This window comes from Wyeomyia smithii, chromosome 3 (genome assembly GCF_029784165.1).
Source record: "Wyeomyia smithii strain HCP4-BCI-WySm-NY-G18 chromosome 3, ASM2978416v1, whole genome shotgun sequence".
Classification (NCBI taxonomy): domain Eukaryota; kingdom Metazoa; phylum Arthropoda; class Insecta; order Diptera; family Culicidae; genus Wyeomyia; species Wyeomyia smithii.
In genome coordinates this window covers 187,475,691-187,502,208 of record NC_073696.1, presented here as the reverse complement: position 1 = coordinate 187,502,208, position 26,518 = coordinate 187,475,691, and the positions used below count along the sequence as shown (strand labels likewise).

The following is a 26,518-nucleotide window of genomic DNA, read 5'->3' as shown; positions in this document are numbered from 1 at the left end:
TATTACACAAGTTAGAACGAACTACACAGAGTATGAAAATTATGCACAGATGTCTTTTACTCTTAGTTTCTTCTGAGAAGTTAATGGTAGTTGAAAAAAAGAGAGAGATAGTGATATAAAAAGGATAGAGAGAGAGAAATGATCCAAAAAGTAAAATACTTCATGTTTCAAAATTCTTTGGTAAATATTCTAAAAATCAAGCAACCAATAAAAATAAAAAACTCGCTCAGTATGATTTTCGGAAGAGTTTGGAGCTTTCATATGCACTTGTAAACACTTAAATCGAATAATACATTCTGTGAAAGGTTTGATGTTTGTTTGTTTTTTTTTTTGTTCGATTTTGATATACTACACATATAAACAACATATTTACAAACACTAACGTACATACACACATACACATGAATATAGGCAATGTTCATTTAGACGAACTGAGTCGATTGGTATACGACACTTGGCCCTCAACAGATTAATTTTGTGTTTAAAGTTAAATACCCTATGTTAAAAAATACTCTATGATCAATATCTCAAAATCTAAGCCACTAATCAAAAATCCGCTCGGTAGTTTTCTGGGGGAGCACAGTAGCATTCATTTGCATATAAAATCATCAAAATCGGATATTGCGTTCTATAAGAAAAGTGCGTTAGTATTTTGCGACACATACATACAGACAACACACATACACACACATACACACACACATACACACGAACAGACAATGCTCAGTTCGTCGAGCTAAGTCGAATGGTATATACCATTCGGCCCTCTGGTGAATATATTTTGCGTTTTTCGACCGATTTTATAACCTTTGTTTAGTATAACAAAGGTAAAAAGCTGTCTATGATTCTTATTTTGTTAAAAATGAATAGATATAAAAAGAGCAAGAGAGAGAGAGAGAGAGAGAGAGAGAGAGAGACAGAGAGATAGAGACAGTAAGAGAGAAAGAGAGAGAAATTTCTTTCTGACTAAAAGTCTTAGAAAATATTAAAACAGTTCAAAAATATTTTTTGTCCATTATCTTGAATCTTCAGTAACTAATAGAAACTCAAGCCAGTAGGATATTAGGGGACCTCAGTAGCTTTCATTTGCACCTAAAAACATCAAAATCGGATATCGCGTTTTGTAAATGATGTGTCATGATGTATCATTACATACATACACACAAAATACATACACACATACCGGCACACATACACACGCATACAGGCATTGCTCAACTCACCGTGCTGAGTCGATTGGCATTTCAAACTTAGTCCTCCACAGATCGATTTTGAGTTTTTTTTTTTTTTTTATTCTAATTAAATCTAATAAGATAAAGGCCCAATCGCAGAGAGCATAACGGGGCCGAAATAATTATTGGAGTAGGGAAAAGCCTGCTTGAGTAAAATTAATAAATATTTCTCCTCAAACAGGCATAAAAACCCTCTCATCTTTTCATATACAATAATACAATTATAAATAAGTTACAAATCATAAAACACAATCTTGATAAGTATGGTTCCTGCAGCTTCAAAAGCCAAATATATTTTCGGGAACGTCTTATTCCTGGTTAAGCGCGTAAATAGAATCTGAAATGAAAACAAAAGTGTACTAAATAGGAACATCAATTGATTTAAGGAAGGAATATAGAAGACGCATATATGGGAAATCTAAAATTGCTAAGACATCACGAACAGGGACATTTGGTTGTTTATTCCGAGCTTTAAGAGAATTTTCTAAATTGGATCTAGCTTCACGATATAACGGACATGACCAAACAACATGTTCAATATCGTGGTAACCCTCGCCACAGGTGCAAAGGTGATCCTCTGTGAGTCCCATACGACGAAGGTGAGCATTAAACCAGTAATGATTGGACATAAGCTGAGACATCATACAAATGAAATCACGACTTACGTCCAATTTGTGGAACCAAGGTTTTTAAGAAACTTTAGGAATAATTGAATGACACCATCTTCCTAGATCTCCATTGTCCCAAGAGTTTTGCCAGTTCATGAGCGACTCTCGACGTATAGAACTAAAAAATTCATTGAATTCAATAGGTCTTTCATAAATGTCACCATGTACCGTACCGATCTTAGCTAATGAATCTGCCGTCTCATTGCCCTCAATCAAAGAATGAGAAGGGATCCATACTAATGTAACCTGTGATGCGATTTCGGATAAAGTACTCAAATGGTCGCGTATTTTATTCAAAAAATACGAAGAACTTTTTATACTTTTTATCGATCGGAGAGCTTCAATAGCACTAAGGCTGTCCGTAAAGATGAAGTAATTGTCTTTAGGCAAATTTTCAACAAAACTTAATGTGTACTGAATAGCAGCCAGCTCTGCGACATAAACAGAAGCAGGGCTTTCGAGTTTGTAAGCGACGGATAAATTATTGTTATAAACACCGAAACCAGTAGATCCGTTGAGAAAAGAACCATCGGTATAAAATGAATTATTACAGTTTATATTTTGATATTTTTCACGAAATAGATTTGGAATCTGTTGTATACGTAGTTGATCAGGCATACTACGAATTTCATTTAACATTGATGTATCAAAAAATAGGGTAGAATCAAAGGTATCTAATGAGTAAATATTATTTGAAGGAAATGAAGAAGGGTTGATATTTTGAGACATGTAATTGAAATAAACAGTCATAAAACGAGTTTGAGATTGAAGTTCAACAAGTCTTTCAAAGTTATTTATTATCATAGGATTCAAAATATCACTTTTCACAAGAATGCGAGAATTGATAATCCAAAAACGATCTTTTAAGGGGAGAACGCCCGCTAACACTTCTAAACTCATCGTATGAGTTGAATGCATACAACCTAAAGCAATGCGTAAACAGCGATACTGTATTCGTTCAAGTTTTATGATATGAGTTTTTGCGGCAGAACGGAAACAAAAACATCCGTATTCGAGCACTGATAGAATTGTAGTTTGATAAAGTTTAATAAGGTCCCAAGGATGTGCTCCCCACCATGATCCAGTTACTGTGCGCAAAAAATTAACTCTTTGTTGACATTTCTGTATTAAATATCGAATATGACTTTTCCAAGTGCATTTTGAGTCGAACCATACGCCAAGATATTTATGAACTAAAACTAGAGTAATGGGTTCACCCACTAACATAAGTTGGAGCTGAGCTGGCTCATGTTTTCTAGAAAAAACTACATATTCAGTTTTTTCAACTGAAAAGTCTATACCTAGTTGTATTGCCCAATTGGATAAGTTGTTCAAGGTATCTTGTAAAGATCTTTGTAAATCGGATGCCCTGGGACCTGTGGCAAAAATCACACTATCATCTGCAAATTGTCTGATAGTGCAATTTACCAAACAGTCATCAATATCACAGTAATAACAACTATTATTTTCTTGATTGCAAGAGTCATCAAGATGGTTACCCCCACATTTACCGCATCGACTTTTATTGCAACAGTAGGCAGAAGTATGGCCTAACTGTTTGCAATTGGTGCAGTTCATGACTCGTGGAATATACAGGCGAACGGGTACAAGGACAATGTGAATCGAGATGTGAGATGGTAAAGCAGATCCAGCGAATGTGACACGAAATGAATCTGAGGGGGAATATATTTTCTTCCCTTCTACAAAAAACACGGATCTCAATTGTTGACAATCGAGAATTTTAACCGTTGGAATGGAAGTGTTCTTGAAATATCCAACACCGTCTTCTAAAAGAAATTCACTGGATAAGCTGGAATCGGTAACAACACCGTCAATTTCTACATCTCGAGCGGGAACATAAACATGATATTCCCGGGTGAAAAACTCCGAAGTAGCAATTTTATTAGCTTGAGTAAGGTCTTTAACCACAACTCTCAATTTGTTAGGTCTGACCTTAGAAATTTCAATGATAGACTTGAAATGAGACTCTAAATCTTTAGATATCTGAATGATGTTTAAGGGCTTTGATTTGGGCCCTATTTTTGGTCGGAAATAAACAACAAATGAACCAGTCGATCCGTCTGGATACAGTTTAACGCGCGAGGGAATTGAGGAAACAGTGGAAAAAGGGTCAGGAGGTTTAGGTGTAATAGAAACAGGATCGGCCAAATTTTTTTCATCCACTTCCATTGTGTGTAAAAGAGCACACTATGGTAGGGCAACAAAAAATGCAAATGGATACAAATATAATAAATTAAGTTCTATACTTAGCTGTTATAATAAAAGAAATCTTGATCTTTAAATTTCTTGGTGTACTTGAATTGTCGTTGATCTTTCGAAACCTTCGAACCCCTTGAAAACTCTGATTCCTGTATCCTGTAGAGCAGCAAATCTTGAATAGCTCTGGATCTCTTGGAATCTTCAAATCTCTTGAATACTGATGGCGGTATCCTGTAGAGTTGCAAATCCTGGTATTTCCAATATTGAATCAATACTTCAGATCTGCAATTATAAAGAAAATTAATGACGGTAGCAGCTGTAAATAAATGCGACACTTCCCAAGCGAAGGTTGCTGAGCAATGATCGATTTTGAGTTGTAAAGAAAAGAAAATACTCTTCAACCAATATCTTAAAATCTAAGCCATTAATCAAAAATCCACTCGGTAGCATTCTGGGGGACCACAGTAGCTTTCGTTTGCGTATAAGATCATCCAAATCGGATATTGCATTCTATAAGAAAGGTGCGTTAGTATTTTGCGGCACATACATACAGACAACATACATACACACACACATACACACGAACAGACATTGCTCAGTTCGTCGAGCTGAGTTGAATGGTATATACGGTTCGGCTCTCCGGGCCTTGGATCTATTTTGCGTTTTTCGACCGATTTTATATCCTTTGTTTAGTATAATAAAGGTAAAACGGCCAATAGGATCGTCGCTGATCGTTTTGCGTTCGGAGTGTAACACGGCACAAAGCGGAGGACGAAGCAAGCAAAAGACAGTGCGTCTTGAACTGTCCTACAGATCAGACGTTTTTTCGGTTGCTTGTGGACTGGTCTTTGACTGCCTATGGCTTCAAAGTATGTGTTTTGTCAGTGTGTCTTTTAAAGACTACTTGAAGGTTATTTCCCATCAGTCTTTCTCAAGACTACCTACTTTTGAATTTAACATTTGTTTCAACTTTTTTCGTATCACCTGAAATGGCTGGACGGAAAAAGAAACCTCGCATCGCTGCGGGGAGGAAAAGAGAGGCATCTCTTTCTGACACATCGAGTGTCTGTAGTGACAATCCTTTTGATATTTTGCCTGAGCAAGAAGCTGGTGAAATGGAAGTTATCAATAATGAAACTATACAAAATATAAAATCTTTAAAAAGGGAGAAGGTTCCACCTATTGTGGTGGCTATTTCTTCTGAATTTAATATATTCAAAAAGGAACTTTCAACGTTTGTTTCTGACGTTAAAGTTACCTATCAAATTGGCCGTAGAGGTGAATGCCGCTTATTAGCCGACTCAGTAAAGGGTCGTGATCGTCTTGTTCAGTATTTAACTGACAAGATGTACAAATTTTTTACATATGACACCAAGAACACCAAGCCGTTCAAGGTTGTCTTGAAAGGTCTCACCAACGATCAAACCGTTGATGAGATCAAACTTACTTTAACAGAATTACTTGGCATAGCCCCTACCCAAGTAATTCTAATGAAACAAAAATCACGAGGCGAAAACAGTCAGAGAACTGGAATTTCCCTTGTTAATTATTTAATTCATTTTAACCGCAATGAGGTTAACAACTTAAAATTTTTTGAAAAAGCACATGCTTTGTATAATGTGCGTGTAAAGTGGGAAATTTATAGGAAGTATGGCGGAGGTGAAAAGCATATCACCCAATGCCGTACTTGCCAACGTTATGGCCATGGTTCCAAATTCTGTAACATGGACCAAAAATGTCTTAATTGTGGAGACTCTTCTCACAAAAAGGACACATGTCCTGTGAAAGAGAGTAAAAATTTTCGCTGTGCGAACTGTTACGGCAACCATATGTCAAATTTTTATCAATGCCCAGTCCGTTTAGCAATTGTTAAGGCAAGGCAAGGTAAACAAAATTCAATTTCTCAATTAAAACCAACTTCAAAACAAAATTCTCCAAGCGTACCAGTGACGCCTAGTTTACCTACTCCTTTGCATACCCGTTTAACTTATGCACAGGTTACAGGTAGTTCGAACATTATACCGCCTAGTGTTGGTAGTTCGAAAATGACCGTTAATATGGGTAAGCAAAACAGGCTAGAAAATAATTGTACACCTATCACTCCAGCTAATATTGCTGCCGAAAATATTTTTTCTAATGTCAACTGCCTGGGGCCTATTACGGCAGGTAAACTTTCTTTTTTGCAACAGGCAATGTTCGATCTTATGAACGCCATGTTGCAGGCAAAATCAATGTTTGAAGCCATTCAAATAGGCACAAATTTTACTATTAAAATTGTTTCTAATTTAAAATTTAGCAATGATTTTAAATAAAACAATTAAAATATTAAATTGGAATGCTCGCTCATTGAAGGCCAATGAGAATGAGCTTTTTAACTTTTTAACAGTAAATAATGTGCATATTGCAATTATTACTGAAACATTTTTGAAACCTAACATAAAATTAAAATATGATCCCAATTACGTGGTTCATAGATATGATAGGATTCAGGGTTCCGGCGGTGGAGTTGCAATTGTTATTCATCGCCGAATCAAACATCGTGCTCTTCCCCATCTTGAGACGAAAGTTATTGAAACTTTGGGAATTGAAGTTCAAACTGAACTTGGGATTTTATTTATTGCCGCAGCATATTTACCATTTCAATGCACACGCGAGCTCAAAAATTATTTTAAAGGTGATTTACAAAAACTCACCAGAAATCGTTCGAAATTTTTCATAATCGGCGATTTTAACGCTAAACATCGTTCATGGAATAATTCTCAAAGTAATTCCAATGGCAAAATTATATTCAACGATTGTTCTTCAGGATACTATTCTATTTTGTCTCCGAATAGTCCTACATGCTTTTCTTCTGTAAGAAACCCTTCAACAATTGATTTGGTGCTTACAGATCAAAGTCATGTATGTAGTGATTTGATCACACATGCTGACTTTGATTCTGATCATCTTCCAATAACTTTTTCTTTATCACATGAATCAGTTTTAAACCCTATGAGCTGTGTTTTTAATTATAACAAGGCTAATTGGGAAAGATACAAAACTCATATTGAGAGAAATTTCAATAATGAGCTTGATTTGCAAAACGAAGTGAATATTGATTCCGCTTTGAACGCATTAAAATGTGCAATTGTTGATGCCAGGAATTATTCTGTTCCAAAGGCTCAAGTGAAATTTGATTCACCAATAATTGACGAAAATCTTCAACTTCTAATTCGTTTGAAAAATGTCCGCAGACGTCAATATCAACGTTCTCGTGACCCTGTTTTTAAAACTATTTATAAAGATTTACAGAAAGAGATTAAACATAGATTTACTCTTCTGAGAAATCAAAATTTTGAGACTAAAGTTGAAAAATTGAAACCATATTCAAAACCATTTTGGAAGCTGTCGAAGATTCTTAAGAAACCTTCAAAGCCTATTCCAGTTTTAAAAGATGGTGAACGTTTTCTTGTATCCAATGAACAAAAGGCTCAAAGACTTGCTCAGCAGTTTGAGAGTGTTCATGACTCAAATTTGAATTTTGTGAGTCCAATTGAAAATGAAGTCACACGTCAATTTGATTTAATTTCTTCCCAGAGTTTTTTACCTGCAGAAATAATTGAAACTAACTTGAATGAGATTAAATCAATTATTAAAAATTTCAAAAATATGAAAGCACCTGGTGACGATGGAATCTTTAATATACTAATCAAACATCTCCCTGAGAGCACAATGGAATTTTTAGTAAAAATTTTCAATTGCTGCTTCAAAATTGCATATTTTCCCAAATTATGGAAAAATGCAAAAATTACTCCCATTTTAAAACCGGATAAGAACCCAGCTGAAGTTTCAAGTTATCGACCAATCAGTTTGCTTTCTTCAATAAGTAAACTGTTTGAGAGAATTATTCTTAACAGAATGATGTCACACATCAACGAAAATTCAATTTTTGCAAATGAACAGTTTGGATTTCGCCATGGGCATTCCACAACTCATCAATTGCTCAGAGTTACTAATATGATACGAGCTAACAAATCTGAAGGTTATTCCACTGGAGCTGCTCTTTTAGACATAGAAAAAGCATTCGACAGTGTTTGGCATAAAGGTTTGATTGCGAAATTGAAAACTTTTAATTTTCCAATTTTCCTAATCAAAATTTTAAAAAATTATCTTACTGATCGAACTCTGCAGGTTGTCTATCAGAATTCAAAATCTGATAGATTTCCTGTCAGAGCAGGTGTACCTCAAGGTTCAGTCTTGGGTCCAGTCCTGTACAACATATTCACTTCAGATCTTCCTGATTTGCCTCCAGGATGCACAAAGTCATTGTTCTGCGATGACACAAGCATTTCCGTAAAAGGAAAAAGTCTTCGTGTCATATGCAGTCGATTGCAGAAAAGTTTAGATATTTTTTCTTCCTACTTGCAAAAGTGGAAAATCTCTCCCAATGCTTCTAAAACTCAAATGATAATTTTTCCGCATAAGCCTAGGGCTTCTTTCCTCAAGCCAAACAATAATCACGTTGTCAAGATGAATGGGGTTATTTTAAGTTGGTCCGACAAGGTTAAGTACTTGGGACTAATTTATGATAAAAAACTTATTTTCAAAGAGCACATTGAGAGTATACAAGCCAAGTGCATCAAATATACGAGATGTTTATATCCTCTCATTAACAGGAATTCTAAACTTTGTTTAAAGAACAAACTTTTGATTTACAAACAAATTTTTAGACCAGCAATGCTTTATGCTGTACCGATCTGGTCAAGTTGCTGTTCAACAAGGAAGAAAACGCTTCAAAGGATTCAGAATAAAATTCTGAAAATGATTTTGAAGCGTCCTCCTTGGTTTGGTACACTCGAATTACATAGACTTACTGGTGTTGAACCATTAGAAGCTATGTCAAATAAAATTATTAACAATTTTCGACAAAAATCGTTGCAATCCTCAATTGCTACGATAAGCTCTCTTTATAGCCAATAAGTTAGCAATTAAGTTAGTTGTAAGTTTACTTCCCCTTCTTCTGACAAGTAGGTTTAAATCCCTACGAATGATAAGTCCTAATTGCGAAAGCAAACAAATCCTAACAATTAAAATTACAAATTTCTAACAGTGTTGAGAAGTCACCATTTGTGATTGGACACACATACTCATTATTTACTAATATCAAAAAAAAAAAAAAAACAAAAAAAAAAAAAAAAAAAAGCAAGCAAAAGATGCGACAATCGCACACACGGCGAGGCGCGAATTGACACACTGGTGAGCTGAGGTCCAATGCGCACTTCTGGCGGACCCAAGCAAATTGTTTTAAATTAATGAAACATCACCGAGTTCATTGACTTATTTTTCACTTTGAAACACTTATTTAATCTTTTGTAGCTGAGGATGTACACTCGAAAACGGTTGAAAACAGAATGAAAACTAACTTGCGCAAATGTGCCGTATTTATATCGGTTTAATAGCGTCGCAGAAAGTTCTCGGCTCTTTTTTCACATTCTTCCATTCGGTTGAATGAACTTGGTGGAATAGACTGCTGAATGGCCTTTGTTCCAGTGCAAGTGTCAATGAAATGTCCTTTGAAATGTTGTTTTTATTCGTAGCTTAGAAGTAGTGAATAGGAAGGGCATTGTCTTGCAGCGATGATGTAACGATATAGCTCAAAACCTGCTCGCTGCGCAAACACTGTATATGCGCTGAATATTCAAAAATCTGAACTGTAAACGATTTGTTTTCGTTTGACACTTGTAAACATTCGAATGCCTCCACTATGGGAGCAACGGTGTTTCTGTGTACCAATAATGGCGCAGTTGAAAAAAACGGGGCTCAATCAAACAAAAACGATTTAAGTGCTAATGAATCTTTAAATTGATGAGTTTTCTGATGAGTAAAACCCATACAAACATGTTGCATTATACTTTTTTTGCCAGTCTTACTCAAAATAAAACGAAAAAACTCTCTATATTGCACTACCTCCACTATTGGTACTACCTCCACTAAGGGTACATTTACCCTATAACTTTGTTCAAAATGTACATCATTACCACAGAAACAACACAACAAGTTAGAATCAAATGAACGGGCTACCTTCAAAACCCCCTACCCCCTTCAAACAAATAAATTTCATAATGATTGGACATGTGATTCAAAAGTTATGAAAAGTAATGTACTACGAAGACTTTCTAAACTCACTAACGTTCCTCGGAGATTGGTTTCGGCGTTTTAAAAGTCAAATAAAAGGTGTAATTGCCCAAAGATTCTGAATTATTTTATTATGTATCAAATAACGGAAGTCTCTTATTTCATAGATTACATAACTTATTTGAACAAAACAGTTGTCATACGAACGGGTTGTCTCTAACAAGACTTAACCCAAATACTGTTTAAACCCACTACTCAGAACAAAATATGTGACCTCTACATCTTTTTCATTTGAGTTGAATGTTCTCGACGTTCTCCGGAATTGAATTGCTCGAAATTAGGATTCATTTCTTCCATTTTACCTGCCTCTTAACATAAGTCATTTCTAAAATATAACGTCAAATTTCATACATCATACTTTTATCATTATGAAGTTCATCTATTTGAAATACAACATCCCTATTCTTGGAATGCAAAGAGTGGAAATACCTTTATTGGATCGTAGGGGAACTGTTCCATTATTCATCTCATTAAGCCGATATTCACGAAGAATGTATGGATTAAACACCAACTTTTCACGAAATCATTGAACAAATTAACAAAATGCGCTCAGGTGCTCTCAAAAAATCACCCAGTATTGTATATTCAGTATACTTAGCTGGATTTATCATGAAATTTGTGAAACAAACCATTTTTTCACAACGCTTCCATATCCATCTCGGAACATGAATCACTGCTCAATCATACATCTCACGACGCCCTCATATTTATCATACTGTTAATCATGAATGAATCACATTATCATGAATGAACGTAGCCGTAGCCCGTCGTTGTAGGTTACCTAGATATCCGATGTAGTTGTTTACGTGCAAAATTGGTATCCTAGGTAACCACTGCAGTACTGTTAATTTATGTCAATTATGTCGGAATAATTTAACATTTTCAGTATGATTTTTTCGTATTAACAGAAACTGGTTTGGCAACTTTTGATTTTCTTCAACGCAGTGAAAACAGATGGAAATACATACAGTTGAAATTTAGGAATTGTAGAAATTCATTTCATATATTTCTGCTGATTCAAGCTTGTTTTTGAAAATATGAGGTGAACATTTCAAAGATTAAAGTATTCTTAGTGTAGTGAGTGATTTTTTTCAATTATTAATATAAAAAGTGGTCCGCGAGTGATGAAAAAACTTTGGTTTGGAACGAGTCTCGTTGCAGCCGTATTTTGTTTTCTGAGATAGGTGATTGAATTAATTGAGTTTTCGAGTGCAGATGCTCGACTACAATATCAAGTTTAGAGCTTTTAAGTGAGTTTTTGAGGATTCTACTTTATGAGAAATTTAAAGTGAACTGAAAAGATCCATGGATTAGCAGATTAGTTTAGTTAGAAAATATGCGTTTTTTTCTGTTTTAAATTGTGTTTTCATGTTGTATGAGATGAATATATGGGCTGTTATAAATAATGGGGCAGTTCCCTTATTTGGCAATTCTAGGATGTGTTCAAAAAATAAGAAGCCGAAATTTTGGACTTCAAAATAAAATCTGAAGTTGATTCCCGGCTTCTACCTGATAACCCCAGGGTGACAATCGCCTAATATATTCGAAACATATTTCTTTCAATGTAGTTTGCATGTGTGTGTATTTCAACAAATAATAAAGTTCGAAAGAGAAAAGCTGGGTCTCACCGCTAGGTGGATTATTTCGGATATTTTTTTTCATGAAACACAGATTATTATGTCGTTTCCGTTTTTGCGGTGTAGCTACCCCGCGGACTACACTTTGTCCTATCACTGTTTTTTTTCATTTTCCGTACTATCCCGGACTACCCTTTTTCTGTCCCGGACAGTCCGCGAAAGAAACAGAGTGCAGTTTTGAAGACACCAACACATTCACACGTATATGTCAAGTCAAAAAAAAAAAAATGTGGCAGAATCGGTTTGCTTTGATTATCGTTCTTCGAGGAATTTTTTAAGCGTTTGGAATCATCATCGTCCGAATCCGTACAGTAGCACAAACGCGACAAAAAGACAATGGCGATAACGACCAAAACAAAACAAAGTGACAGCTACCTCTGGTATTACGCACACCATTGCAACTGGTCGGAGAATTTTTTTTTCAGCTGCAAAAATTCCACATCTACTGGGGTTCGGGGCAGGCTTCGAAACGGTCAGCATTTTCATTTGATCTCGCTTCCTTAGCGTGCGTCACAGTAGGCTTTCGCTAGTTAATGTAAAACAACCGTCGTCTCTCAAACAAAGAAAAGGATGGTCATTCGACACTCGCGTATCAAAGAGATGCACACTGTCATTCGTTTGGCGATGTTATTTTGGCCTTTTTCTGTCTACTTGCACCTAATTTACCTTGCACCTTCGAGTGGGTACGTAGGTCTACTTTCTTATTGCATCTTTATTATTATTGATTAGCACCTGCTCAGAAGACTAAATTCACTAGCGAAGTAAATTAACCAAAGAATCGGCGAAGTATACCAAAATCAATACAAAACATTTTCAACATTTTTAAGCTCTTATGCCTGTTCGCCTAAATCCAACAATTTACCAAAAAAACTCTAACAACCGTTGGCTCTGGTTGGTTACTAGGCGTAGGCTTATATTCTATAGGTTCACGTTGCGTTGGTGTCAGTCGGTTCGCTACCATGGAAGTATTTCGGACACACCTCACGTACGGTAATCGTTAATCTATAGCATGATACCGCCATTCCGATCGGTTCATTGGATTCTCGGAATTTTTTTATGGCAAAATGTAGAGGAAGTTTTCACGTGATTTGACTTGTCGGTCGGTATGAACGACAAACAGCAGCTGTGAGCTGCTCTTGCGAAATGGTATCATTAGTGTGGTTTTTAACCATTTACTAAGAACATGCTTACTCGGAAATATAAGCTTATTTTTTTGATTATAGCTGTAGTAATGTAATTTGCGACGATCCATCGAAATATTCTTGAGCTCTTATTAGTGGGTTGAGGTTAGAACTAACATCGAAATATTCTTGAGCTCTTATTAGTGGGTTGAGGTTAGAACTAACATATAGATAAAGTAATAAGGTTGGAATGAAAGGAAAACTGCACTGAAATGTTGCTAATGTTCTCGATGATTAATAACTTTTGTGAATATAGTTTACGGCATCTAAATTCGGTTGAGTAACCTGCAAATGATTTTAAAAGAATCGAATAATATTTGTTGTAACTAAGGCAGTAATGAGTAAACAAAAATAAAACAGAGTAACTTTGCCAAACGAATGACAGTGTGTATCTCTACGATGTGCGAATGTCAATTGACACTCTGTTTATTGTACGAGAGCCGATCGGCTCGTTCTTTATTTACGAGCGAAATCCGCACAATTTTACTTACGTCAATCGCATGTTGAAGTGGACTCTGTAACCTTGAAGCTACGAGCTCTTCTAGTTTAGGATGGGAATGAATCTGATTCTATGTTCTAGCTAAGAACTGTGTTCTTAGTTTTTTCTCGATTTTCCTTGAAATAGAATATTGATAGCCAAACAAATGTAATCTTGGAAAAGCTTAATAACTTGTATGCTAATATCAAGAAATCTAGTAAACGAATTGAGAAATCTGGATTGAAACTGAGAACCTCCACTGATACTAAAGGAATGTGAGGCGTCGAGAAAAAATCAATTTTGTTATGCAAATGTTCTCACCCATCGCAGCTTTCGGTTGACATTTGCATTAACGCAAAAGGCTTACACATCTCACTGCTGAGCTAATTAGAGAGGGCTCGACAAAACGTTTCCCTGTTTTTAAGGGGTTGCCACTTGAACCTTCATAATAGTTACCAGAGTTTGTTCACGCGCCAACAGATTTGAATAAATGAAACGCAAAACTGATCCCTTCCTGCAGGCTTCTTTTGTGACCTTCGCTTTGGATGGACCGGTTTCCCTGCAGCCTGGTTACACGTAATAAGTCGGCCGGAGGCCCAGAGGTAATGAAAAACAAAGAAATTCTGCTCAGATTGCATCATTTAAAACGCCGTGCTGTAATTTGTATCGCTCATGAAAACATCGCAGACGTGACTCGGTTGCTTTATTTCCCCTTTAAAATGGTGAGCTCATTCGGTTGGTAATTTCATTACATCCCATCGTGGTGTTTGCTTACAACGGGCAGATTTTCTTCTGCGAGGGGTTGACCATTCTTGACTGTAATCTTCCTTTTTCCAAGAAAACATAATCCCTTCGACTGTTTTGACAACGTTGGTGACGACCTTTTTTGCTCGGTTGCTGGGACGTTCGTGTGAATGCAGGTGTATGGAGAACGGTATGACAATGAGACCCATCTGAATCAAAAGAGTATCGTAAGCGGATTGTCGCGCAGCAATTCTTCTTACATCATACTGTATCAATGATTGTTATGCGAGAGTACCCAATTTTTGGACTATTGAACAGGGTTTGTAGGTAACCGAATTGATTAGCTAAGGCATTCAAACACAAAGTGTGGACGTGACGCAATATGACGTGGGATTCAATGTAGGTACAGGTTCATCATTATGAGGTCGTAAAATTAAAGGTATACTAATTAGGATATATGCACAACTGAAGTTATTGTTTGTGAAATTTTTGAAAACTAACTATTGCCATTGAAATTCCACATTGCTTTGAATATTGTACAAATTAAAATCGTCAAAAAACTGAATTCGTGAATAAAGTGTTTAGCTTGTGGTTGAGCTTGAACGACCGCACATTTGATAGTTGCTTTTCTGTGATGGATCTGAGCTAGTTAGGTTGCGCAAAAAGCAACTATAAGATAAGTAATTTAGAACAAATTTACGATCCTTAATGTAGAACAATTCAGCCGCTCCCGCTTTGTATAGAACGATAAAGGCGCAAGCTACGTCCTTATGGTTGGTTAAGGAAGAAAAGAAAGAAGTGTTACTATCGTTGTTGACAGAGACCAAGTTTACCGCTGCATCTCTGACGACTCTAACGGAAAGGAAGGTTACTTTGTCACCGTGGTCAGTGACCGATTTATATACTCTTACCCTTCCCTCTGCACGTATATGGGTCAGAATTCGTGAAACAAATTACTAAAAACCGTGATGTTTATTCCAACTTCAAGAATTTTGTTCGAGAACTTGATTTTCCAATTTTTGTTTTTAAATTTTTAGTAAGTTTTCAAGTTATTATTGGCATTTTAAATGTAGGTAAATATTTTCCAAAATAGTCATATCTTTAGAAATATGTATTGCATCGGATTCGATGGAATTTTCACAGCAGGTGTAGTTTCATTCTAAGTTGTAGTTTATGAAAATACTTCAAAGTTGGTGCCGCAACGCATTTTCAAGCGAGAAGCGAGCGAGCAGTACTCAACAATTAAAACGAAGTTTAAGTTCAAAAATATTCATTTTTGATTTATTATTCTCATTTGCCAACAATTAAATTCACTGTTTCACGACAGCTAATATACTTATATTTTTTGTTAAATTAAGGATAGAATAACAATGTTGAAATGGAAAAAAAAATGAAAAATGCTTGGTAAATGGACATAAAATTAAAAATATACGCTGGCTCTTACTCTTCTATCAATTTGTGTTTTTTGGAATTAAGTCTTTCGATATTATTCCGGTCGTTATTATTTTGTGCACATCAAAGATAAAAAGAAATAAAAATAACTTATGACTTATAACCGTTGCAAAAATGTCTAATTATTTTTGAGTAATTTATGATTTTTATAGTATCCATACTCATGAGATAATCACCTCTGTTAATCACCAGCATGATGGCATTTTTATCTTTATTGCACACGAATAAAAATCGTATACCGCTGCAATGATAGACCAGCGGCATTCTGCTTCACCTGTACTGTACGGTACTGTTACCTTTACCATCATGTTTTCTTTCAAGGCATCAGTTTTTATTAGGTTCTAATAGCAGGTCAACAAATTGTTTACAAAAGAAGGCTTTCAAAACTTTTCGGAAATCCTCTACCTTAGAGACATCGAATTAGTCTAAATTCATAAGTCTTAGTACATTTATTGATCTCTGTTGGGACTCTGACATTTTCAGTCAGGTTTTTTACGCGGATTTTTGAATTACCACGGTTTTCTCATGCAATACCGCGCCAAATTAAAAAAATCGCGGATTTTCGAGTTAACGCGGGTCGGAAACCAAAAACGTCTAAGTGTTTTTTGAGTAAAAGACTTAGTCCAAAAATCCCTCTGCACTCCGAAAGATTCGAAATGACCGTCAAAGAGGACAATTTTAAATACTGGTCGTAGAGCGTCTCGGCTTATTTCTAGAGCCTTTCTTGGTGGCTTGCTTTACGCGGATTTTTCAATTAACGCGGTTTTTGGACGCGGATTTTTGAATTGCCGCGTTTTTACGCAGATTTGAGAATTAACGCGGTAAAAAAACCTGACACTAGAGAGAATGTCGCAGTTAATGGCTGGAGTTTATTCATGTCGTCTGTGCCTAGACATGCACGTGAGTGATTGGTTCGTTGTTGGTGTAAATTTTCCATGAAACTATTATTCTTTTGAACGCTGAGCAATGAATGAAATATTAATGATAACAAGAGTATTATAAAACTGATCAACATTTTATCTACCCAAAAACATATGTGTTATTGTTATCCATCGTGTGATTATGCTGTTGTTAACGTTTGAAATTTGACGGAACATATTACAGTTTTATTTCAAACTCTACAGAATGTACTCCAATATAGCAAGCAAAGACGTAGTTCTACGCTGCGTCAAAAGTCTGGTAATGACCTGACAGTCATTTTGTATGAAAAATGGTTATATTTCAGATGAAATTTACTTTCATAAGAGATACTTGGCTATCACGAAGCAATGAGTTGTACAATACATTATACAGCCAAAGATTTTAAGCTGAAAAAGTTCACGTGTGATTGCTGAGCCTTTTAAGAGCGACATACAGCTGAAGTGCTATGTGATGAAATGATCAAAGGAATTCCTGGTTTCAAGAATAGTGCTGTCAAGCAAGAAATTATTGATTGCCTAAAGGTATGAGACTGTCGGACCAAACCGGAAGTTATATTCTGTGTGACCATATTTTCAATACGTGTGTGAGGAAAGTAAGTGAGCACAAAGCTACGAAACAAGAACGTCCTAGCGAAGAAATGGCCTCACTAGCACACAGTCAACATGATTCCAAGGGAACAGATGTTAATAAACTATATTTTGTCGTATTCTAATAGTAAATTTTCTCGCAGTTTATTTCAAAAAAATCTGTCAGCCTGTTGTGATGCGTTGAAATAGTTCATATTGCTGCATACAATCTAGAATAATTTTGAAGATTAGGTTATTGAATATTTGAAGTATCGATCGAGGAGCAGCACTGGCCTAAGTTATTCCGGATGAAGAAGAATTCGAGGAATTGATGCAGTTAATGATGTATCTCGATGATATTCGTGTTGCATCAGAACAGTTATCTTCTGACACAAAAACACACGCTAGAGTATGTTTCGAGTTATATGGCAACTCTGAAAAATCTCGATTGGAAACAATGTCACTCAGGTAAATATGCCAGAGAATTATGGCGCCTGTTTATCGACAGCCTCAACCAAAGAATTGCCAAGGAATTTTCTTTAAGTACAATAATATTATTCCAGTGCAAGATTTGTTTTGCATCCTAAATTTGAGCGTTCTATGATGAAATTTGATGACGACTGTTATACATTTGATATCTGTGTTAGGGAAATGCGCCAATCGTACGGAAAATGTTTGCAGATATCTGTTCCCGCCATGTAGCAAAAAAAGTTTGTAATAATTAGTATATTATAAGGAACTGTTGGCTTTAACCAACTAACGATACATTTACTACTATATTGAACAGTAAACCAGTCCCATAAACAGACTTGGAACGTGAAATGATTGTGTACTTGAACCACACGTCCCAACTAATTTATTTTGTTAAAATTTTGAGTCGGCGGAGAGATAACAGATTAATATTTTAGTATCATTAAGATTTCATCCACCGCTACAGAAAGAAAATTTTATGCAGGAATAGAAATTATTTCTACTTCTCACTGCATTTTAAGCGCCCTACAAGCTTCGAAAAATTAGTATATACCAAAGAAAATTTTGATAAAGTGCATATTTACGAATAGATTTGAAATAATGGAACTTCTGTGAAAGAACGATCACTGTTCTCTATAAAATTTAGCATAAATTTTAGCATTGAAAAATTAGATCATAATATTTTATTGCGATGTTTTAAAACATTCAGTTTTCTTTTCGAAAGTTCGTACAGTTTTGACTGAAACTAGAGACCAATTTCATTTAGCGTCGAAATATCAAGAGCTACCGGAACTTGAATTTCGTTTCATTTCGTTTCGACACTGCAAAATTGATTTCGCACACCCGACACTGCAAAATTGATTTCGCACACAACTTATTCAACAATGGGTTTTAGAAGAACCTATTCTCGATAGTTAGAATTATCTGCTATTATTGCCTGCTGTCTTCTTGAGATAAATTATTGATCAACGCCTGTAATTTTTTTAATAGAGATAACACCAGATTCCGACGTTTCATGCATTTCTAAGACATTTGGCATCAGAAAAAAATTCGATATCGACAGTTTCATGTACTACTACCTGTGTTTTTCTTTATAAGTCGAAAAAGTCCGATTAAGCTGATATTTTAAATGAGTATTCTTTTCGGAAAGACGAAACTTTTGAGTCCGACTTCTAAGCGAAATTCGAAGGTCACATTTTTTTCATACAACTCATTGCCGACCTGTAAAACAGTATGCGTAAAAGGAAGGGTGAATGCATTTACACAAGCACGGTTAAATAATAAGCATTCCACTCACTCTTAATAGTGGTATTACTGAAAATAGTAGTGTGGAATACAGCACGGGTAGAAATAAAATCTCGAAAACGGGCAAAATGACTTATGATTTCATGATTTGGATGTATTTTCATGGAATGAATATACACCATGAGTAAAAACTCATGGAATCATGAGCCAATTGTTCGTAACGCACCCCGTGCGTTACTGTTTTGCTGACATCATGAGCAATTTGGATTGAAACCATGATTTATGGGTCATAAAATTTGATTCATTTGACTCATGAAATCGGGCGTTCAATTTATGAAATCTCCCTTTGACTCATGGAACCATGATTGAGATTTATGAAATCATGATATGCGAGTCATAAAATATAGCATTTGGCTCCGGGAATCGAGTGTTTGATTTATGAATTTTTGCTTTGGCTTATTCTAACCCATGAAATTATGTGCTGAACTCGTAAAAATCATGAGTCACGAGTCATGCAATTTAGCATTTGACTCCAGGAATCGGGTGTCCGATTTATGAAATCTTGCTTTGGCTACTGGAACCATGATTTTGATTTATGAAATCATGAGTTGCGAGTCGGGACATATAGCATTTGACTCATGAAATCGGGTGTTCGATTTATAAAACCTTGCTTTGATTTAGGAAACCATGAATTGAACTCATGATTGATTGGGCTAGTTTCATGAAATCATGATTTGTGCGATCCGATTCACGAAATTGCCCAATCCGCACGAGAGCCACAAATGAAATAAGACTTTTTTCTTACAATTGTCCCCCGAATGTTTTAAAAATAATATGGAAATAGTTTTTGTACGCGAGTAACCATTACTTTTTATGGAAAAACTTGTGTTAGTTTTCTTACAAAAGACACTAGCGCTATGATTATAAAACAAATTTTTCTTTTATTTTGTCTCTGTGATAATTGAACTAAAATTTATTCATTCTTCTCTGAAGGATCACAGGCGAAATTATTCCACTTATGAAACGAAATTATTTTTTCCATTAGGTAGTCACGGTGATAATTTGGAGTACAAATGGTATGTTGTCTTAGAATAGTCACTAAGACATTAAAAGGTACATTTAAATTTTTCTGATAACTTCATGGTGACCTTCATAGGAATAGTTTCCCCTGTTAGTCACTGTGACTTCTGTGAGAGAATATTTGTCAAAAGTTTTGTTCAATAGAATTTGTGACCTTTTGAAAAAAACTTATATGTTATTAACATTGTCGCAGTGATTTTGGTAATCATCTCTTCTAGTTCAAATAAATATCAGAAAAAGTGAACATCGGGCTTCAATCAACAAATGTTACTTTTTAGTCATCGGGACTTTTGTAAAGAATATGTCAAATGTTTTTATGAATATGTGATCTTTTCAAAAATTTCGCGGAATTTTTAGTAACTATCCTTTTTAACCAAGTAGCTTCGAAAAGATTAGTTGAAATTACTAAGGTCACATATTTCTTGAAACTAACGTTCGATTAGTCTCAAAAGAGTCCCCGTATTAATTGATGTTTATTGAAGAATAAAGACATGATCCATAACCGTTATTAAGTGGAATGCATCTTTTTTACGAAAGTCACCAAGAATTGGTGACGAGCACCTAAAGTTTGTTGGCTCACTAAAATGGAGGCAATGCTTCACGAAAGTAGTACATATATTATAAAATTAAACCATAATATGATTTAGAAGTTTTCCTTGATAATTTTCATATATTTTGAAACAAAATTAAAACAAGAGTTATTCATTAACAGACAGACGCTTAAAAAACAATATATTTCAATTTTAGTGTTTCTAAAATATTTATAATTTTACGAATGCTATCTAAAACCTAATTTTTGGGAAGGCGCGCGAAAATTTTAAGGAGTAGGCGACATACTTTCTCCATGAAAATGGGATTGCATTTGAAAATAGCTTTTGGCATTCACCGCAAATTCAACTTGTTCTATGTTATGCTAATATGTAAACGTTCAATCATTTCTAAATTTTATCGGCGAAATAAAAAAAATTAAATAGCAATGTTCGGGAGTTGGTCACGAACAGTATATTTTATTTTAGAACTTTGTCACGAAAAATATTCATGAATGTGTTGATAAAAATAAGACTCGCGATGACAACTTAAAACAAAATTAGAAACGTTTCTGGTTTCTCCTATAAATATCACACAGTTGAAAACATGTAAATGCATAAGATTGTATTAGGCTCTAAGCCCCGCCATTTCGACGCTTTTTCAGCTTTCCTGACCATTTACAGAACATATTCCTAATACGAATATAAATCTTCTCTTAAAGGTCACCAACATGTCATTTGTGCGGTCACCCAGTACATTTAATTTATGAAACTTCACTTTGGTTCAATAAATCTTAATGTCATGATTTATCGATCACGAAACTGAAAATATAATTCATGTAATCTAGCGTTCCACGAATGAAATTAGACATTATATTTGAATTCGTGTTTTGGTATATTTTTTTCTTCATTTATACATGTTTTGGTTTATGAAGTCAGTAATTTATTTCATGTAACTACAATAAAAATTCATTAAACTTAGGATAAAGTTCATAAACTTTGAATTGGATTGCACTCTGATCACTCTGATAAGTTGGAATTTGATTCATGATTATGAATTATTGAAATTAGAATTTTTCAACATATAACTAAAAATCGTTAAAGGTCTGATTTTGATCACGGTCTTAGATGCCAAACCGTTACGGGTTTGAGGATTTGCGTTTGTAGTAACAAGTTCGACAGTCAGTATTATTTATGATTTGCACGGCAAAACAAAGTAAAACATAAATTAATAAATTTTCTTTGGCAGGTTTTCTGCAGCAGTATTATGTAAAAACCTGCCAAAGACGTTCAATACCCTAATCAATTTATAATATTTCAACCATTTTTGATCGTTTTTCCTAACGGATTTAATTTTTTCTGAAAAAAGTACTGTAAATCTTTGTCGATGACATTAGAGAACACAAAATGTTTCTCATCTATTTTTTTTTAAATGTCATTTGCATAGCATTGCATTTGCACTTTGCATAGATGTTCTTATGGGCTGAAGATGTCATTTTGTGCTATTATAATTTTTTGTTTTTGGTCACGAATAATTTGGCGGCATCCATAAATTACGTAATATCTTTAGGAGGGAGGGGGGGTATATTTTTTGGAATTACGATTTGTTATATAGGGGAGGGGGAGGTAAGATCAGCGTTACGTAACAAAAAATCCATGGAGAGACTTCCCAAATATGAGCATTTTTATTTGGCATATTCTTCTACAGCGTAACGTAATTTTTATGGGGAGTAGGTTTTGGCGTTACTTTTCGTTACATATAGGAGGGTGGGGGTCCAAAAATTGGGTTTTTATGTTGCTAAGGCAATCGACGAGACAGGTGCGGTCAGCTGATTTCAGTTAGTTTTCACTTTTTGACAGCCTTAGGTATGTTCGAACGGTCGCAACTTGGATGCAACCCGAATCGAAAAGCACGAAAAACAAACGATCGATTGCTCCAGTATGGTTAGTGACAATCCTTTACCCAATAATAAAATTTCACTTTAGATTTTTTCCGGCATTAAAAGATTTTGTGTTTGGTTGTGTTTTGGTTTTGCAACTGGAAAAAAACAATTACAAACGTACAAGCAGTGAAACGTCACCCGTGGATTGCCTTATGGATGGTTAAACAATATTTTTAGAGACAGAACGGTTTGTTTAATCGGTGTGACTTCTTCAGAAAAGTTGCAGATAACAGTTTTATCTTACCGATAAAAGTATACACAAAAAATATTTTTTAATTTGCAACACAAAACAAGGAAAACAACGTGTTTTTAAGGTTTTTTTTACTACAAATGGTTTATGGTTGTATGCTCCAGTGTTGCTAAACTCGCTCTAAACAAGCATGCGATACTCCAAGTAGTGTTCTCACCGCTACCGAAATCACACACACAATGGAGTACCTCCACCATTCGAACTGTCTCTCGTTCTTTCACACTTGCTTCATTCCACACCACCGAGTGTTGACGCTTGCGAGTTTTCTTCGCTCCCGAAACCATGGACACACACTCCTATTTACGGTCTTATTCGCGTGCACTCCCCTACTCGCGAGCACGATCAGCCAAAAATAATTGTTTCAAGACGCATCGGAATGGCGTGGCGTGATGCAGCGGATCGATTATAGTTAGGTAAACTGTGTAAATGTAGTAATAGCTGTTCCTATCAGATGCTTAAATGTTTATAAGTTGTCGTCAAAATGTCGCCTCAAATTCTCTCAGAAAGCAATATGTTGAACATCATGGACATCCTGAATAGTAGAACTAATGTTTGACGTTGATGGTTGCTCTTAACCTTCGCATTATTGTGGAAAACATCAACAGGGTCTACTTATAAAAAAGTTGGTCACTCAGTTATTTGTTCCTTGGTGCACATTTAAATTTCGAACTCGTACTGAGACATGAAGATCATACCGAATTTACAATCGTCTATATCAAGGCACATCAACATTTTGATTAAGGTGTAATGTATGAACGACAAAGTTTTAACACTTCAATTGACTATTTAGTTCATCCTCAAAAGGACAATTAGTTTTTAATTCAATTTAGGATATGATGCTGATCCCATCTCTGTGCTATTCCTGACATTAAAAGCAGTTTTCGGACTAAAAATCACAAGAAGGTTGTATGCAAAGCCACGACCGCAAGGTTGAAGTAGAATACTTTTACAAGAAAGATAACCTGGCTGCTTGCGTGTCAGTCATTTTTTCTAGTAAATAAACGTTGACCGTTCATTGGCAGTATTGTAATTTCTTTTTGTCTGATATTTTGAATGAAATTCATTGGATATTATTAAATTTTGTACAAATAAGAAGTTGAAGTGCTGCCGAATTGTAATATGCACATTTAATACGACATCATTAAACGGGAACGGAACAAAGGCTACGGTTATGCAGAACGCGAATGCCGGCGCGATGCGATTCGCCTTACCGTGGTGAAATGTACAGCTCTTTTTAAGGCGAAGTAGAGCTATACATTTCAACAGAATTCGTCTTGCCGAATCGCATCGCGCCGTTATTTGCGTTCTGCATGACCGTAGCCAAACACTAAGCGACGCAAACACGTAATAATAGTCAGAGTATGCATGTAGATGAAGATAATTAACTTTGGACTATAGCGCAAAACGAGAAAATATTAACTCTTCAAATAATCATTTGTGTTCTTCAAATTTCAGATGTTCAATTTAATATCCGATGAAATGTTTGTTTATTATCTGATGAAGCTCTTTTATAGGCCAAATGATGCATTCCCAATTTACTAGGTCCATAACTCTGCCAACCGTGCTTGGGAAAGCGCGGTATAACGACTAATCAGAGGTCGAATTTTGTGTTTTGACAAGGCTTAAGAGTTTTCAATAGTACAATAGTTCGAATGATAAAATTGCAATTTCATGCATTTGGTAGGAATCTTAGAAGATTTTCCAATCGATTGCTGCAAAAACGAAGGAAATCCATCGAAAACTAACCGATTTATTGGCATTTGAAATTTTTCTCGATTTTTTCAGTTTTAGATTTTCATTTTACATCCCTATGTAGCCGAACTTCCTGAGAGAAGTATTCTAATTCAAAATTAAATCTTCATTAATTCATTTGTTGTCCTTATAAGGACAATTGTTCAATTTATCATTGATAGTGAGGACTAAGGCGCACGGTCAACACAATGAGAAAGGTGTTTTCACATTGAAAACTAAACACGGCTTTACTGGAGGAAGTGTTGGCAAATGCATCTACCGCTAATACCACCGCTATCATACGAAAGCGCGTCGTTTCATGTGGGGAATATCAACAACGAAAAATGACGCGCGTCTAAGCATAACCCGAACTGTTTCGCCGTGCTGCTCCCATTTACCTTTACATCGGCCTCAGGGAAGTACCGGCTGCATCTGCATCCACCGCTGAGGCTGTCACTATACTGCTATTGGTACTAAAAGCTACTAACTCTTCAAATAAGTGTGTATTTGTTCTCAAAAGAACAATTGTTCAATTCAAAATCGGATTTACGCAATCGCATCTCTGTAATATTACCGACAATAATATTCTTCTGAACAAACTGATACAACTTTCCCATTAGGCCTCTGCCATAATAGATGCGAAAAGTGACGCGAACCGATTTGCTCAGCTGTAGGTTAATGTACAGCCATCAGTAGAGCTGTACATCAACCTACGGCCGAGCGAATCGGTTCGCGCCGCTTTTCGCGTCTACTATGGCAGAGGCCTTCGAGAAAGTTGCTGTATTCACTTCATGCAAGCCTGCTGCTGATGCTTCCCGCTACCACACTGAAACAGCATTTTAGTGAAGGGAATGTCGTTGCATCAGCTGAACCTGCTACTATCGATGCTGATATACCCGCTGCAACAGCTACGCTATGCATAGCCATGCCACAGTTGTGGCCGCTTTACGTTGGCCTAACTGCTGAGCAACTGCAACGCTATCCGTAGCCATGCCACAGTTGTGGCCGCCATTGGTATCCGCTGTACCTGAATCTGCTGGCCCTGCTGCTATCGATGGTGAGATCCGCTGAAACTGCTACGCTTATCCACAGCCATGCCACAGTTGTGGCCGCTATCCGCTATCTAAGGGAGGACTGCTGTCGTCGCTGTTCAGAACTACTATGAGCGGCTTCGACTAAAACAGGCTCTTATATAGGGATGAAAATAGGAATGAATTATTTTTCGTACGTGGTGGAATGATATAACTTGAAAAATATGTGTGACTTCATTCTGGTTCAGAGCGATCATTTGATAAGCTCCACCTCTTTTTTCAGTTTCTAAAGTTTTTCCTCAGCACAAAAATGATTTATTGTCGAACCGGACCGATAGCACTCTCATTGAAGCAACAAAATAACATGTTTTGTGTCGTGTTGCGCAGCTTCGTTGAAGAAAATGTTCCCGTCCCCGTGTCGCATGTAAGCAGATTATTGCGTTCAGTAGACAGTAGATAGTGCATCCAGCGAATAAACACCGATGGTGCACTCACACACGCAACGGTTTTAACCCGTATTTTATTGCGGTTTGTAACATCAAGCGATTTCGTTTGCTCGCTGTTGCGTGTTGCATCATGTGACAACTTGGCAGCTGGGAGACGACGAAATTCTGTTTACGCTGATTGATTGAATCGTCTTCATATTAGCTCTGCATAGTCGAACTAACTACTTTTGTGAATGCGTTCTAACAGGGCAGTTTATTATTCAATGTCGGTTATGCTGATCGCAGCGTTTGCGCTGCCCCTACAGTGGGGAGTTTACTAAATAAAGTAAAAATTAGACAACTACAACAGAATTTGATTGAATCCCGCACAGAATGTCTGCTTGTGTTGATGCCAGAAAACTATTAACCTTCAATTATTTTTTTATTTGCCTTAAAAAAAGCATTTTGCTGTTCAAAATCGGTTGCAAATTACAACCTTTGAGCTGCCCTAACATTGGGGGAATTAAGATACACGGACAACA

The 26,518-nt window shown here is 35.9% G+C and overlaps 1 protein-coding gene across 4 annotated transcripts in view; it reads right to left on the bottom strand.

The window, feature by feature from the left end:
* Nucleotides 1-1,320: 1,320 nt before the first annotated feature.
* The window catches only part of LOC129732771 (uncharacterized), a 237,479-nt gene continuing 212,281 nt past the window's right edge, over nt 1,321-26,518 (bottom strand). For 2 of the 4 annotated variants that reach the window (XM_055693993.1, XM_055693994.1), the window contains exon 2: nt 1,321-4,630. In XM_055693993.1, the coding sequence (XP_055549968.1) occupies nt 1,922-4,090 (2,169 nt within the window). In that variant the 5' untranslated portion in view covers nt 4,091-4,630 and the 3' untranslated portion in view covers nt 1,321-1,921. Of the gene's footprint in view, nt 4,631-4,682; nt 4,868-26,518 lie in introns of those variants that run through there. The other 2 variants (XM_055693991.1, XM_055693992.1) reach the window with 2 other exon arrangements.